This window comes from Embiotoca jacksoni, unplaced genomic scaffold (genome assembly GCF_022577435.1).
Source record: "Embiotoca jacksoni isolate LCO1_2020_lvr unplaced genomic scaffold, fEmbJac1.0.p SCAF_66, whole genome shotgun sequence".
Lineage (NCBI taxonomy): Eukaryota > Metazoa > Chordata > Actinopteri > Embiotocidae > Embiotoca > Embiotoca jacksoni.
Window position 1 is genome coordinate 1,095,851 of NW_027185421.1, and position 15,165 is coordinate 1,111,015.

A 15,165-nucleotide genomic window follows, 5' to 3' on the forward strand; every position below is an offset into this window, starting at 1 on the left:
TATGGCTCGTATAGGAAATTAGATTGTCTTTTAAATTATTGGTGGTGGATTGTAGTTACGGAGACGGACAGACAGCAATTAGCGTGATGTTGTAAACTGGAGCCACATTTTAAACAGGCAATAAATCGTCTGAAAATCAGAAGACAAAAGGCTGAAATACAAGTTTTTCTCCCCCGAAACATAAAAGGTTGGAAGAATATCAGACGCAGTCTGCTGTGATTTATTGTTTTTGAATAAAACTTTTCATATTGTGTGTCGTGTTCGTCTTTTGTTTCGAACAACACAAAATTCAATGGATGTTCTCCTCTAACTTTCAATTTATAGACTTGATGAGGACCTCGATGATGTGTGCGGCGCGGCGGATGTAAATTAGCTTGATTAGTTATTGTTTTATCGCCACGTAAAGTGTTTCCCATCTGAACGGAGGGCAGCTGGTTTCTTTCTTCCCGTACTTCGCTCGCATTGGGATGCAAGACAGCCGTCGTTATTGTTGTAAATTCTGGAGGGGAACAAGATGAATATTACAATAGTGCACAAAGTAGTGATGATAGCGTGAGCAAAAGTTCTTCAACAAATGAAAAAAGCTCAATAGATGTGTTTTGGGGTAAATCGGCATGTCAGCAGGGCTTAAGTCTGGATTTCACCACGACGCAGAGTTCAGAGTGGTTTGGAGCAGGAAGTGACCATATTTGGACGAGCTGGGGGAGGAGCCAGCGGTGGATCTGACCGATCTGATTGGAAACCTGACGATACTACGTCCCGCCCACCGATAGCTGTAACCTGACTGCACCACAGGCCTGTCAATCAAACAGACGGTTATTCCTGTCTTCTTCAACAGAAAACATCCTTGTTGAGATTTGTTTTACATTATGCACAGAGGATTCATAAACTTTTAGAGTGAAACACGATAATCACGCTGGAGAAGTTCAAGCGCCTAGATTCGTAAAATTTAAAATGAAATCACTTCACATGCAGAAGGCGTAGCAAAACCGGGACAATTCCAGGAAGCGGCTGTGAGAACATAAATACGCTCTGATGAATAATGTACATGTGATGCTCGTAGAAACCTGCTTACATGATCTCATTTGCATGTGTTTGTTCTATATGATATGTTGCATGCTCCCAGGTAATGCTTCCCATTGCTGCTGAGCTTTCAGACCCGTTCCCCGTGAATAAGCGTCTTGTCCCCTCGACTATCTGCTGAGCTAAAACCAAGAAACAAAATGGGAGTAAAAGGAAGAGTCATTAAGTCAGAGAGAATCCTGATGACAGCAGCAAAAAAATGGCTTTTCAGTTTATGGCCAGTGATTGTGGTCGGGACACTATGACCTTACTCGTGTGCAGAGTGACTAAAAGGAATGGGGGTGGGGCGCAGTATCGGTCCCATGGGGGGGAACCAGCTCCGCTCATGTAAAGATCATATCTGTGATGGACATCCCAGGGTCCCTGCAGCAGGTTAATGTTGGCAGCTATGGGATTAGAGGCGTGTCAGTGATGGTATGCAGTTTACAATTTTTAGCTTCTCAAACGTGACGATTTGATGCTTTTTCTCTGTTTTCAGGAGAGTTGTGTCGATTCAAAAAAACGATTGAAACTGACAACTGTAATGCAATGTAATAAAGTTAGGTAAGCATGTAATACACCTGTGAGTCCACTCGACAACATCGTTTCAGTGTCACATTTTGACATTAAAAGTAAGATGCCTTAGGTTTAGTCATTAAAAACCACATGGCTTAACATAAGTAAGATTACATATGTTACGTAAGTTAGATATGTTACATTATGTAAGTGAAATGTCGTAGCTTCCAGCTCTGAAAAATGAGGCTGAAGCAAAAGTGCCTTAAGATGCAATACCACCGAGTGCCACTAGAGGCAAAAAGCCTCCGGCTCCATAGACTCCCATTAAACTTCTCTCATCAAATCCAAAGTGAATAAAATGTGTCCATCAGTTATCTCGGTGTTGTTAGCTAAAGTCACTCCTTCTTATTAGTTTTCTGGAGGTCCATCTGAAAATAATCCCTCATTCATTAGAAAAGAAGATTCAAGAAGACCTGTTTTTGGGGGCGTGTCTGTTTGATTGACAGGCCTGTGGTGCAGTCAGGTTACAGCTATCGGTGGGCGGGACGTAGTATCGTCAGGTTTCCAATCAGATTCACCAGCTGGCTCCTTGGTTGAGTTTGCTACTGGTTTTACTGGCTTACTGATTGATGACCTTTGAGTCACAATGATAAGGTGCTTGTTTGTCAAAGCTTACCCAATGAGCCAAATGCACATTACGTGGAGCTTTGTGGGAGTTAACAACCCTGTAAATGTTCCAGGAATGAGAAAAACAAACAAAACGTAAAACAAACACACCCAGAGAACCTGTAGTCCTTCGCTTTTCTTGCCAATCATTACATCCTGTCGAGAGTTCATACTGTTGGGAAAAACACAGCTATATTTGCGAAAGGCGTGTGGCCCCTCTCGTCCAACATTTTCACAGCCATTAAACTCATCACTGACCTCCCCAAGTGTCAACAATCATCAGCTTTCCACCAATCACCGCAACACACAGACATACACCCCCCCCCCCCCCTCCACCCCCCCCACACACCCCCGTTCTGGCTTTCTGAGGTGTCTGGTGACTCCGGCCCACTGTTAACATTGCTCCTCCCTTCATCGTGGAGGGAGAGAGAGGGAGGGAGGGAGAGAGGCTGCAGCCCACCACGACCAGGTCCCCAGGGGCCCCTTCGCCTGCCTGCCTGCCCGCCCCTCCTGCTGCTCAGTACAGCTGTGGCTCAGCACCAGACCCCGACCAGCTGGGATCTCATAACCCTGCGGAGAGAGAGCCGAGGGAAGAGTGTCCGCCACTCTTTTGTTTACTCTTCATCAGGTGAACCAACCAGACACTGACTCCCAACTGCAGCTTGGCAAAAAAAAAAAACACCACCAACCCCTCTTCCCCCCGCGGTGGTGCTGAGGAGAGACGCTCTTGTTTTGAGATGGCACCGCAGGCCCCGGCGCTTGTCCTGTCCACGGCGCTCGCCCTGCTCAGCCTGGCGCCGGCGCCCGCCTCGGGAGGATGCCCGTCGGCGTGCCGGTGCTCCTTCACCATGCTGCAGTGCCTGGAGCCCAACGGCATCGCCGGCATCCCGCCGCTGGCGATGCAGGAGAGCGAGAACGTCACGGAGATGTGAGTACGACGTGACACCTGCTCCGGTCCGACGGTGTTGACGCTCTGCCAAGACCGATGCTCTGTGTTGGTGTTCGCCGTTTTTCTGGGTTTTTTTAATGGAGCGTTTGGAACAGCTTTCAGATCTGGTGTGAATTTTCAGCTCAGGGAAATGCTTGTTCGGGTTTTCATTAAGTTTAGAGGGGCATGTTCATCTGGTCCCAGAGGGTAAATAGCTCTACAGTCATTGGAAAAGTTGTCTAGATGTACGATGCGGAGTAATAGAAGTCATGCTTCCCTCCATGCCCGTAAATTTCCTTTAAGTTGGATTTACAGATATGCTTCAGTTTACTTGTCATAGTTTGTCTCTTTGAACTCACCGTGATCTCTGGTCTGTTTTATCACGTCGAGAGTAAAGTGTCGTCCGGTTGTTTTAACCGTGAAATAATGTTTGACGTCCAAAGTACTGGAGAGAGAATTGCAAATAGTCTGCAAGGCTGTCGTTTGCTTCGGCGCAGAGATTTTAGCATAAATCTAGATGCTGTTAGATGTAAAGCGAAGCTACTGCGACCTGAGATGCATTAAGATGGCGCTAATTTAGACACTATTGGGAATCAATACTGGATTTGATACTGACAATAACTGGCATGTGAGTCAAAGCGTGGCCTCGGGGTTTTCAAAGGATCTCCAGTTTTCAGAGTACACCGTTTTCATGTTGGGGTTTTGCTGTTTCTTTGGAGAACTCTTTACTTTTACAAAGAGTTTAACACCCAAGAACACTTAATACGGACTGGGCGGCTGTGTCATTATCAGATTTAAGTCTTGAAATTTCACAGAAAATACAAAATTATCGTCAAATTGCATAAACTCAGTGACTTTAAACTTGGCTTTTTAGTGGCAAAGATGAAGCACTTTGAGCGTCTGCCTCCTCCCACTTTTATAAACCACCAAGTTTTATATTTTTTGGTGTCATCGTTAAGAAAAAAAAAAAAACCACATGCTGTAATCTGAAATGAACGTGGACGGAGGAAGTATTTTTCAATTTGTGTGACTGAAATGTGAATTCCACTCCTGATGAGCGATGCGCTGACCTGCCTACCGAGGTTGGTCCGACCCAACTCGTGTTCCTCTACCGCGGTGGGCTCGGCGCTCGGACTAGAAGATGGCTGCTGATTCTGCTGGAGTTCTTTACAGCACGTCATACTTCTGCTGATGGACAGGCGGTCCCTGAGGGAATGGTTTTTTCGAATAAAACCCGTGCAGCTCAGATGAAGAGAGACTTGTCTGCTGCTGATGACTGTGATTTAACGTTGGCTTTTTAAAACTTTCCTCAGGGGGAAATAAAATATAAGTAGAAAGTGACCACCTGTGATTTAAAAAAAGAGCTGCTGTATTATTATGCAACCCACCATCAACTCCAACACGGAAAACTAAATGTCAGTCTCTGCACCGCCACGCTGTTCTCTCTTTGTTCCTGTCCCTGGATATGAGCAATTAGCACTTGTTAAGGAGGGAATCACGTTTGTGAAGCGCTGTTTTTTTGGTGGAGCAAGTCATTTTACTGCCACTTTTCTACCTCTATTCACCTCCACTCCTGCTTCTCCTCCTTCCTCTCTTACCTCAGAGATATGTCCTTGTATCCGCAGCTCGACACGTGTCGTACAGCTCGGGGTGAGGCTTGACATTCTCTCTCTGGAACGTCCAATCGATAAGCGAGGGGGCTCCTGTTTACCGCGCCGGCAAACAACAACACTTCGCCGTGTTGGCAGCGCAGCCGATGCATGGAAGCAAACAAGGGGCCATTAACTGTGGGACAGGTGGAGGAGTAGGAGGGGGGCCCCAAAATTCATCATAAGCTGAGTTATGAATTCAATTTTGTGAATTGCCAGTCAATGCCCTCACCCCGGGAACAATAGATGATATACAACCCACTTGACTCAATCCAATAAGCGAGGGCGATGGGTGATCCTGGGCCCACCTGCCCACCTAATCACATTATTGCCGTGTGGGAATAAAAAAACAAAAAACAAACAGGGTTTGTGTGCTGCAGCTGACTAAAAGGGAGCTGCGAAGTTGAAACAATGCCACATTCTGAAAGTGGCTGTCATTTAATCACTGCAGGTATGTTTAATTTAGCAGAGTTTCTGCACATTGAGATTCAAACAATCTACTTATCATACACAGCGGATGGTGGGGGCGGGGGTGGGGGGCACTTTTAGCTCTACTACATTTATTGCACAGCTGAAGTATGATATGTGGTTACAGATTAAACTACAAAGCCAATATGCAAGTAGGTGCAACTTTACAATGCTGCTTACATAATGCATTTATTATAATGTCACCATCTTCCGCTTCTTTCTTTCTTTCCTTCCTAAATTTTTATATTCATAACCTGGACTATTGAGGCAGGTATCCTTATTGTTTTTCAATCTTTAAGCGATAAACAACAACGTAAACTTCTCTCAGGCCATAAATGGTCACGTGATCTACTGGAAAACACTTCAGCTCATCCCTGTCCAGTCAGCTGTTGTCTCAATGAAAGTTAATTAATTAATACTTTCAGAACCACGAAGATGTGTAAATAAGGATTGACGTTTTATTTCTACATCAGCGGGTGAAAACTCATCTGCCAGTTAACTGTAGTTGAAGCAAAAAGTTGAACATTTAATGTGAAAGACCCACTACAGTAGAGCAACAGGCTGATTGAGGAAACTTGTTTTCATTGCCTTGAAGATGAACTTTAAATGTTTAATTTCATGTAATAAGGAAATTAATGTAGTGAAGGAATAAACTATGGAGTCAAATTTCAGTTTATTGGTGATAAACTGTTGTACAGTGGCCCCGGCCTGGAGGATACGCTTTATCAGTTGTCTAATTCTCCTCTCCTCCACGCAGGTTTTCTTTATTGTTACCTCTTTGATATTTGAGCTTTTTTTTCATTTGACACAAGGAGACTATTTTCTGAATTATCTGCAAATTTTCTCGGTGTTAAATCTGACTTTAAGACATGTCAGTCACGGTCCAATATGCAAATGAATATGCAGTTGATTTATGTTTATAGTATGTTACACCGTAAGTTTGATGTCTTGAAACCTGATAAAGAGGCACATTTAGACAGCTGCAGAAAGATACATAAAGAGGTAAAAGCACAAACTGCAGGAGAAAGAAGGTGAAAAGACTTCATTCTCCTCACGGGAGTGAAAGCTGGGAGGAAAAAAACTCAGACGGAGCCGGAGGTGGGCGAACATCTGCCTCGACCTGTTGGAATGAGGGGAGAGGAGGAGAGAAAAGAACAGCATAGACAATGAGCTGTCGGTGGGGCCGGTAACTGCAGACCGGAGGCATGCAGCTCCAGAGCCGGAGACATCCGCCAAAATAAAAGCACAAAACTACGCAAGCGAAGGGGAACTGCATCGTTTAGACAGTTTCCCTGTTTCTGCTGATCACTTCTGATCATTTTCGAGAGTCCAACAACATTATCGAAGGACAAACTAGTCGTGCATTCGAATTTCAAAATAAAAGCTTGAAAATAGTTTGAGTTTTCTACAACTCGTCCTTTTTTTTAAAAAAAAAAAAAACTTTTCCATTGTGGTTGCTTCAAGGCACTCCTGAAAATAACATACATTTTTTTTTAATTTATTTTTTTATAATGGTTATTTGGTTCAAACCCCCCCTTTCCCCTCAAGGATGCTATGATATATTGTAGAGGGGGGGTGTGGGTGGATGAAGAGGTGCACATAAACAAAAGTCCTTCAATATTTGGATCTTTTCAGAAAAAGCCCATTACAGAAGTGTCCTCCTGAGCGGAAAGGACAACATTCGTACATAACACAGGAGAGGGTTGAGTGAGAGGTGGAGGAGGGCAGAGAATGAGGTGGACAGATCCTTGGAAGGTCCGACCGAGCCTCCTATTGAAGCGTCTCCTGAAAAGAACCGGCCGTCCTTGCGTTGAGTAACACATTGATCTGCAGCGCACTAGTTATTCTGAGGTTCGGCAGGAAAATTGGAAAATTACTCATTCCCATCAGCCCTCGTCTTTTTTTCACGAGCAGCAGATTAAGTTCTGGGTCCCTGGACATCTCGTCTGGGTTCGTTTATCTGCTGCTGGACGTCAGACGCGAGTCAGTAGTCGTTGAATTTTAACCCCCTTTTCTTTTCTTTTCTTTTCTTTTTTTACTCACATCATTGTGATTTTTGATTTTTCCATTCAAGCCCACGGCTGCAAGTAATTTTTGTTTTGTTTTGTTTGCATTGTCCCCCCAACTCTGAATAATGAAGCCTTTTAAAAAAGCGGGTTAATGGTTCAAGTAATTAGCGGCTTGCTGTTGACTGTTAAGGTTAGCAGGTGACTCTGACTCAATTCAGGCTCTTCTGTTGCTGTCAGTGTTTAGTGGGAATAGTTGATACGCCCGACTCATTCTGCTCAACTCTGTCTGGAAAAAAAAATGGACAACCTTGTGTCTTTTGTCCTCCTCATTGGTGTCGTCTCGTCTTGGGCAAAAATAACCCTTTTTTTTAAGTGATAAACACAAAACTCCTCTATTTGATTCATTTGTGCGTCCTCAATCAAGGAATTTATTTGTCTTTGGTGTCTTTTCTTTGAACTGTGGGATGACATCTATAAAACAAAAGGCTGAAGGTCACAGCAGAACGCATGTTTACCTTAATCTAACTCTGTTTCTCTGTCTACTAGTTATATAGAAAACCAAGCAGGCCTGGAGAACATAACAGAAATCGACCTCGCCTACTACAGAGAGCTGAAGAACCTGTAAGTAACGCTCACCTCACTCACTGTAACACGGCATCTCATCGGCACAAAAAAACGACGCTAAAATAACCACTCGAACGATGTTTTTGCATTAAGTTACTGCTTCCTTAAAGTGTTGCAACCACAGACCGTATATAAAAGTGAACGTAGCTTAAGTCCCGATGCGGAAGTGCCTTAAACTGCAATACCACCGAGTGCCACTAAAGGTTGGCTCCAAAGAAACGCCGGTTTCCATAGACTCCCATTCAACTTTGATCGGCCAATAAAATTTCTCCACGTTTTCTGTATGTCATTCGCTACATTCACTCTTCCAGTTTAGTTTTCTGGAAGTCCATCTGAAAATAACACCGTCAGATCGAGTCAGTCCCACCGCTCGCCCAAATATGGTCACTTCCTGCTCCAAAACGCTCCAAACTAGCAAAGATGGCGCCGGACAAATTCCGAACTCGAGGCTTCATAACGGCCGTTCACAAACGTCGCTGCTGCTTGCCGCTTGGCTGTAACCTTCGTCGGCGTGGCAACAGTAAATGTGATTTGAACGTGGTTGGAAACGGGAAGCGAATGACGCTCTCCTGCGACCACAGTCTGTTGCTCGGGATCACATAGAAAGTTTTATTGTCCGGTTTCACAAATGTTTCCTTGTTAGAAAACAAAGGGTTTCTCATAACTGAAACACGAGATGGCTTTTAATTTGAAACAAAACCCAGTTAGTTCAACAGGGCAAACGGCAGCGGATCAAAACGAGGCTTTGAAAGTGACGTCGTGACCCAATCGACGCCCTTTAAATATTTTTCATGACATTTCAGTCGACACCAAACGGCGCTTTGCTTTGAGCTTTCTTCTGCTTTCTCACCCTCTCCAGGACAGTCACGTTGTGTAAGCTGAGGTTCATCTCTGCCAACGCCTTTCAACACACCGTCAGGCTCCAGTATGTGTAAGTGTCCTTGTCCATACGAAAGGATTGTCTCCCTGCGTGTTGTGTTTTGACACGCGTGTGGGTCAACCTATTTGTCGCTGTCAGTCACAATCAACCCTCAGATCTGCTCAGTTTGTGAGCTCGTTTAAAGATAATGAAACCTCAAATTTTTGTTATTGGATGAAGCCCTTCGGGGCTACATATGATGTATGTAGGTTTACATGGCTGGTACGCTTCAGTATTGGTTCCAGTTTCTCTTCTATGAGCATTTAAAAACTAAATTATCAATAATTAGCAGAAAATTTACAATCATAGTAATCAATATTGGAGATATTATGTAGTTACCGCCATAAAATCCGGTAATTCTGTCTTGGCATACGCTGCAGCAGAGAAACATACAACTTTTTAAGCAGTCCTCTCGAAAACAAATATAATTTTTCTGTGACATCACATCAGCTCTTCAGTCTTTATATCTCCTGACAATAAATAACCAAACCGTCAAATGTGTCCTTGCATCAGCAGCTGATCCTTATCGCCACCATCTTGTCTTCATCGTTTTACTGAGCGTGTGCAACATGTCCAATGTTGTTTCTCTAAAAGAGGTTTGGAGACGGGAGGGGGTGGAGGGGAGGGTGAAGGGGAGGGTGAAGGGGGGTGATGGTAGCAGGGTGAGCTGAAGAAATCGGAGAAGACGTCCACCAGTCACCTTTTACTCGCTCACTTTGGCGGATTATCGACAACTGATGCATAATAAATACACTCCACTAAGGGTCCATTATCACTTAATCAATATTTCACTGTGGAGGGAGGAGGGAGATGGGGGAGGAGGGAGGAGGGGGGGAGGGGGAGTCGGGGTGGAGCTCAGGGGGCTTCTGTGTGACAGATGTATTTTTTAGATTAATTGGGTCTGAATATATTCACACTAAGCAACGAGCAGGGAGGCGACGTCAGCTCATACCTCCTCCTCCTTCTCCTCCTCCTGCTCTCACCTTAACATCAGCTCGTACCTCCTCTTCCTCCTGCTCCTGCTCTCACCTAAACATCAGCTCGTACCTCCTCCTCCTCCTCCTGCTCTCACCTTAACATCAGATCGTACCTCCTCCTCCTCCTCCTGCTCTCACCTTAACATCAGATCGTACCTCCTCCTCCTCCTCCTCTCACCTTGACATCAGCTCGTACCTCCTCCTCCTCCTCCTGCTCTCACCTTAACATCAGATCGTACCTCCTCTTCCTCCTCCTCTCACCTTGACATCAGCTCGTACCTCCTCATCCTCCTGCTCTCATTTTAACATCAGCTCGTACCTCCTCCTCCTCCTCCTGCTCTCATTTTAACATCAGCTCGTACCTCCTCCTCCTGCTCTCATTTTAACATCAGCTCGTACCTCCTCCTCCTCCTGCTCTCATTTTAACATCAGCTCGTACCTCCTCCTCCTCCTCCTGCTCTCACTTTAACATCAGCTTGTACCTCCTCCTCCTCCTGCTCTCACTTTAACATCAGCTTGTACCTCCTCTTCCTCCTGCTCTCACTTTAACATCAGCTCATACCTCCTCTTCCTCCTCCTCCTCCTCCTGCTCTCAGCTTCACACATGAGCCTCTTATATTTTGGAAAAATTGCCGCTGTTCCCGGCTCCCCCGGCTCCCCCTTCTCCTCCTCCTCCTCCTCCTCCTCCTTGAGGACCCGAGGAGGAATCGAGCCGGTAATGGATAAGCCCCAATGGCTAACCCATCTGACATGAACTTTTGGGACCAAGGAAAACAAATAATTGAACCTTGGCCTGTCGGAGTGATTCCGTATTGGTTTCCATGTGCTGCGCTCCCCAGTGTGGCTTCATGTCATCTTCTGAGGGAGGTTTACTTACAGCCCAAGTCTGAGGTCCACTGCAGATCCGCCGTGATGATATTTAAGAGGCCTGAGAGGATTGACTAAAGGATATGTAGCGTTCTATCACCGTATTATTATTGCCCGCCTGACATGCACAATAATAGAAGTTCAGCAGGATTGGCTTTAACTTCTTTGAGATTTTTCACAAAGTAACCGAGACAAAAATGTTAAACAGTTACTGTGTTTACCATCTTAATTTAATAAGGTACAGTCTTTCCACAATTTTGCTGTTTTTTTTTTTTTTTTGGGGGGGGGGGGGGGGGGTCACAATCGTAAATGTTCGATTTTTCTTTTTTTTCAGTGGCTTTGCTTAAAAAAAATTGCAACGTAATTTGTGAAGTTTTAAGTGATAAAAAGTCAAACTTAATCTCTTCCTGTTATAATAAGCACGCTGCAGAGAACATGAATATTTTAGTCGAAATGTTGTTTTCTTTTTTAATAATTTTTTGAGGCTCAAAGTTACAAACAGATCATAAAAGTGATTGTGATTTCCTGGCGGCGCTGATAGCAGCATGCTCACATATGACGTGACGTCCGATAGTTGAACAGACTTGACGTAGAGAAATCAGGATCGCCAAACTCTGAGGGATTGATCCTCTGAGGACTGTAAATGTTAATGTTCACATTTCATGACAGTCCATGTGGTAGTTTTTGAGATATTTTGTAGTTTTTGAACTGCTGGACTGAAAAACAAACACAGCTAGAGCCAATTCAACTAGTGACTAAAAAACCATTAAAAAAAAACGATTTGGTTTCCCAGTTTTTGTGTTTGAACATGATAGAAAAGAGACTTTTTTAAAATTTATTTATTTTTATAAATAGCTAACTTTCCCCCCCCCCAGCTGCTCTTCTTTGGAGTATTTGAATCTGTGAACTTTAGCTGAGCAGCTGTGTACTTCCCACCAAGAACTGTTTGTGACTCTGGACTAACCACCTAATGCACCGAACACCAAGCAAACTCTGAGGTGTGCCCGGGGTTGTTTGCGAATGTGGCTCCCGGGTCGGTGTGAAATACTTGCCACGGTAATTGATCAGAACCCATTTGGATGCATTAACGTTTTCCACTGAGTGTAATTCAAAGCAGGTACACATTGTTCTGAAAGTGAGCAATCAAATCGCAGCATGACTCATCCGCAGAACAGTACTCAATTACAACGATGAAAAAAAATACCGTGTTCGCTTGAATTTTTTTCCTTTTATTTTAAGCCGATTCGGGTTTTTTTTTTTTTTTTTTCGGAAACGTCCATCACCTTCTCAAAGCAGCGTCTGAGCACGTTGCAAGACTGGAAAACACATTTTAAAGCCACTTCAAAGGCACTCTCACCTTATTGTGTACATATGGTGGTAAATCAACAAGTTTCTGCAGATTTGTTTTGATCTGTTGTGATACTTCTTTCTTGTTATAATATGAAGAAATTGCCATTTGTTCCACTGGAAATATGCAATGCAGGCAAAACAGAGGTACCACATGTAAAAAGCTTTCACAAAGTGGGTATCAAATAGTTGAATCTTCTGTATATCAATGGAGAATATAGCAATGAGGGGGAAGCAAAATAAATGTTGATAATGTCTCGTGTCTTCTCACTTTGTTTCACAGGAACCTGGCGTCGAACGCTCTGGAACACATCAGCTGGAGGGTGTTTCATTTTCTACCTCTGCTCAACCTGTGAGTCCCTTTAGATCCAGAATGAGGATACGCTCTGTTATCCAATGATTTTAGATTATTGTGAGGTCGAGGTGGCTTTAAAGGAGAAACTGATCTTATGAGCCACATAAAAAAGGAAGAATAGGATAATTTTCAATAGTACAAGTTAGCTAAGTGACCGTCACTTAACAAACTGGAGATCTGTCGATGTCCATTAGTGCCGACTTTATATAAAAGTGTTCGTAGCTTACGGCTCCAAAAAATGAGGCCGATGCAGAAGTGTCTTCAGCTGCAATACCAGCGAGTTCCACTAGAGGTCGGCTCCAAAAAGTCTCCGGCTCCATAGACTCCCATTCAACTTCTCTCATCAAATCCAAAGTGAATAAAATGTGTCCATCAGTTATCTCGGTGTTGTTAGCTAAAGTCACTCCTTCTTATTAGTTTTCTGGAGGTCCATCTGAAAATAATCCCTCATTCATTAGAAAAGAAGATTCAAGAAGACCTGTTTTTGGGGGCGTGTCTGTTTGATTGACAGGCCTGTGGTGCAGTCAGGTTACAGCTATCGGTGGGCGGGACGTAGTATCGTCAGGTTTCCGATCAGATCGGTCAGATCCACCGCTGGCTCCTCCCCCAGCTCGTCCAAATATGGTCACTTCCTGCTCCAATCCGCTCCAAACTAGCAAGAGGACGAAGGACAAAATCTGAACTGGAGATATTAAAAAAAACTATTCGTTAGCTTCTCTTTGGAAATGGTATTAATAATATTTACTGGTTAGAGCTCTTGTCTCTCTTGAATCAAAAAGAGTTAAAAACTGAATTTAACACCCACAGGATGCTGATGATGTTCCTCCTTTTTCCTTCTTTCCAGGGTTTTACGGGACAACCCTCTGGTTTGCTCGTGTGACCTCCACTGGCTGCAGCAGTGGGAGAGTCACGACCGCGGCGACCTGGACGGCCAAATGTTGTTCTGTTTGTCCAACGATGAGGAATTACCCCTCAACTCTCTGGTGATAGATAACTGCCGTGAGTTTGGTTTTTACACATTTTTACTTTGTGGTACTTCACTTGTAGATTTACTGTAGAGAAAGATGTATGTGCAGAGTTGTAACACGTGTGTGTGTATATACATGTATATATATATATATATATATATGTATGAGCATTTAAGGTAAAAACTACAATCCTCTTGTGCACATTCACTGCAAATGTCCAGCAGTTAAAAGACATTTGAAATGAATATATTCAGATTAGCAAATGTCATTTTTGTTTATTATTTTTCTGAACAAATATATTCCCATGAACATCACACACACACACACACACACACACACACACACACACACACACACACACACACACACACACATTTACATGTTTGTGCAGATATTAGTAAGATAACATAGATTAACATTTTTTTTTTTTTTTTTAAAACAACATCAACAACAACAAGAAAAAGGACAAAGAAAGGAAGGTAGAAAGGGTGGTGGATGTCTGACTCCGTTTCTTATCGTATCACCTTTCCTTCACTTGCATGTTAAGTCTGGAGAGACTGGTTTAAGATTTGTAAAAGCCTTTGACGTAGTTGAAATAGTCTATAAAGGCTCACAAAAATTTATAAAACTTGTCTTTTTTTTTTTTTTTTCCAGAGAGAATTTAATTTTCTCTAGTTTCAAGTGTTTCATTACACCATTCATTAAGGTAAAATAAGATTTTATTAATCCCGCAGTGGGAAATTGAGTCATCACAGCAGCATAGGAATACCGTTAGGAAAAAAAAAAGGTAAACACACAATAAGAAAAAATGACAAAACACGGAGTTAAAAAATAAGAGATAAAAAGATATATTATTTTTTTAGAAAAGTATTAAAAAAACAACGTATAAATACACATACACAAACTATATACAGAAAAATAAATATTATACTATGATATTCTTATATATATTATATTAGATTTGAATGTGCTGGTGCAGTTTTCTGTTTCTAGTTGAGACCAACCTTGCCGAATAATATCATATTACGTTCCAGGTTATTTTCACCAGTGCTAGAAATCTATAATTCCAAGAAATCTATCGACCTTTCCTGAATTTTTTTTAATATAATCTGGAAAATATTGCCAATTTTTTGATATCTTAAAAACAAATCCAGAGGTGATCTTTAAATGTTTGAATGTAAAGTGCATGACATTTTTTTTTACCTTCATCATGTTGTGTATTCAATATTTTTAAGATGACACCCCTTCAACTGGGTTTGGGCTTGAAAAATAATAACCATCTGTTATCCAAGCATATGAAAGCCTGCAACAAGCAGGTGCAGGGAAATGCGGGGAAGAAATTGGTCCAACATTGTTGCTTTAATCACATACAGCAGGAACATCTTGTTGCCAGGAAACATATGAGAGATTTTGGCTCTGTGCTGTTTTTCTCATCTGCTAAAGAAAAAAAAAAAAAAACACGACAAAAAAGGTTTGGTTCCATGCTTTAGCTCGACCATCACAACAACAACAACAACAACAACAACAACAACAACCACCTGTGCTCAGTGCCGTGTCTTCTGCTGCTCTCAGGTCTGCCGGAGGTGACCATCGTGGCCTCCGAATACAAGATTCAAGAAGGAGGCAACCTCACGTTGGAGTGTCACGTGACAGGAAGTCCGACTCCCGACGTGAGGTGGCGAACCAATGAACTCGCCTCTCACTCCTTCACCCAGGTAGCCAAGAATTTTCTGTTTGTCTTCAGTATCAATCAAACTTTTTTTTATATAGACAGGCCAATAGTAAGACAGGCAGTTATAGACCAGAGAAT

At 43.0% G+C, this 15,165-nt stretch overlaps 1 protein-coding gene across 1 annotated transcript in view; it reads left to right on the forward strand.

Annotated features, from left to right (window-relative positions):
• Positions 1–2,981: 2,981 nt before the first annotated feature.
• The window catches only part of ntrk1 (neurotrophic tyrosine kinase, receptor, type 1), a 30,408-nt gene continuing 18,224 nt past the window's right edge, over positions 2,982–15,165 (forward strand). Inside the window, exons 1-6 of the mRNA XM_069175324.1 lie at positions 2,982–3,172; positions 7,845–7,919; positions 8,782–8,853; positions 12,316–12,384; positions 13,232–13,386; positions 14,928–15,070. Coding sequence (XP_069031425.1) covers positions 2,982–3,172; positions 7,845–7,919; positions 8,782–8,853; positions 12,316–12,384; positions 13,232–13,386; positions 14,928–15,070 — 705 coding nt within the window. The remainder of the gene's footprint in view (positions 3,173–7,844; positions 7,920–8,781; positions 8,854–12,315; positions 12,385–13,231; positions 13,387–14,927; positions 15,071–15,165) is intronic.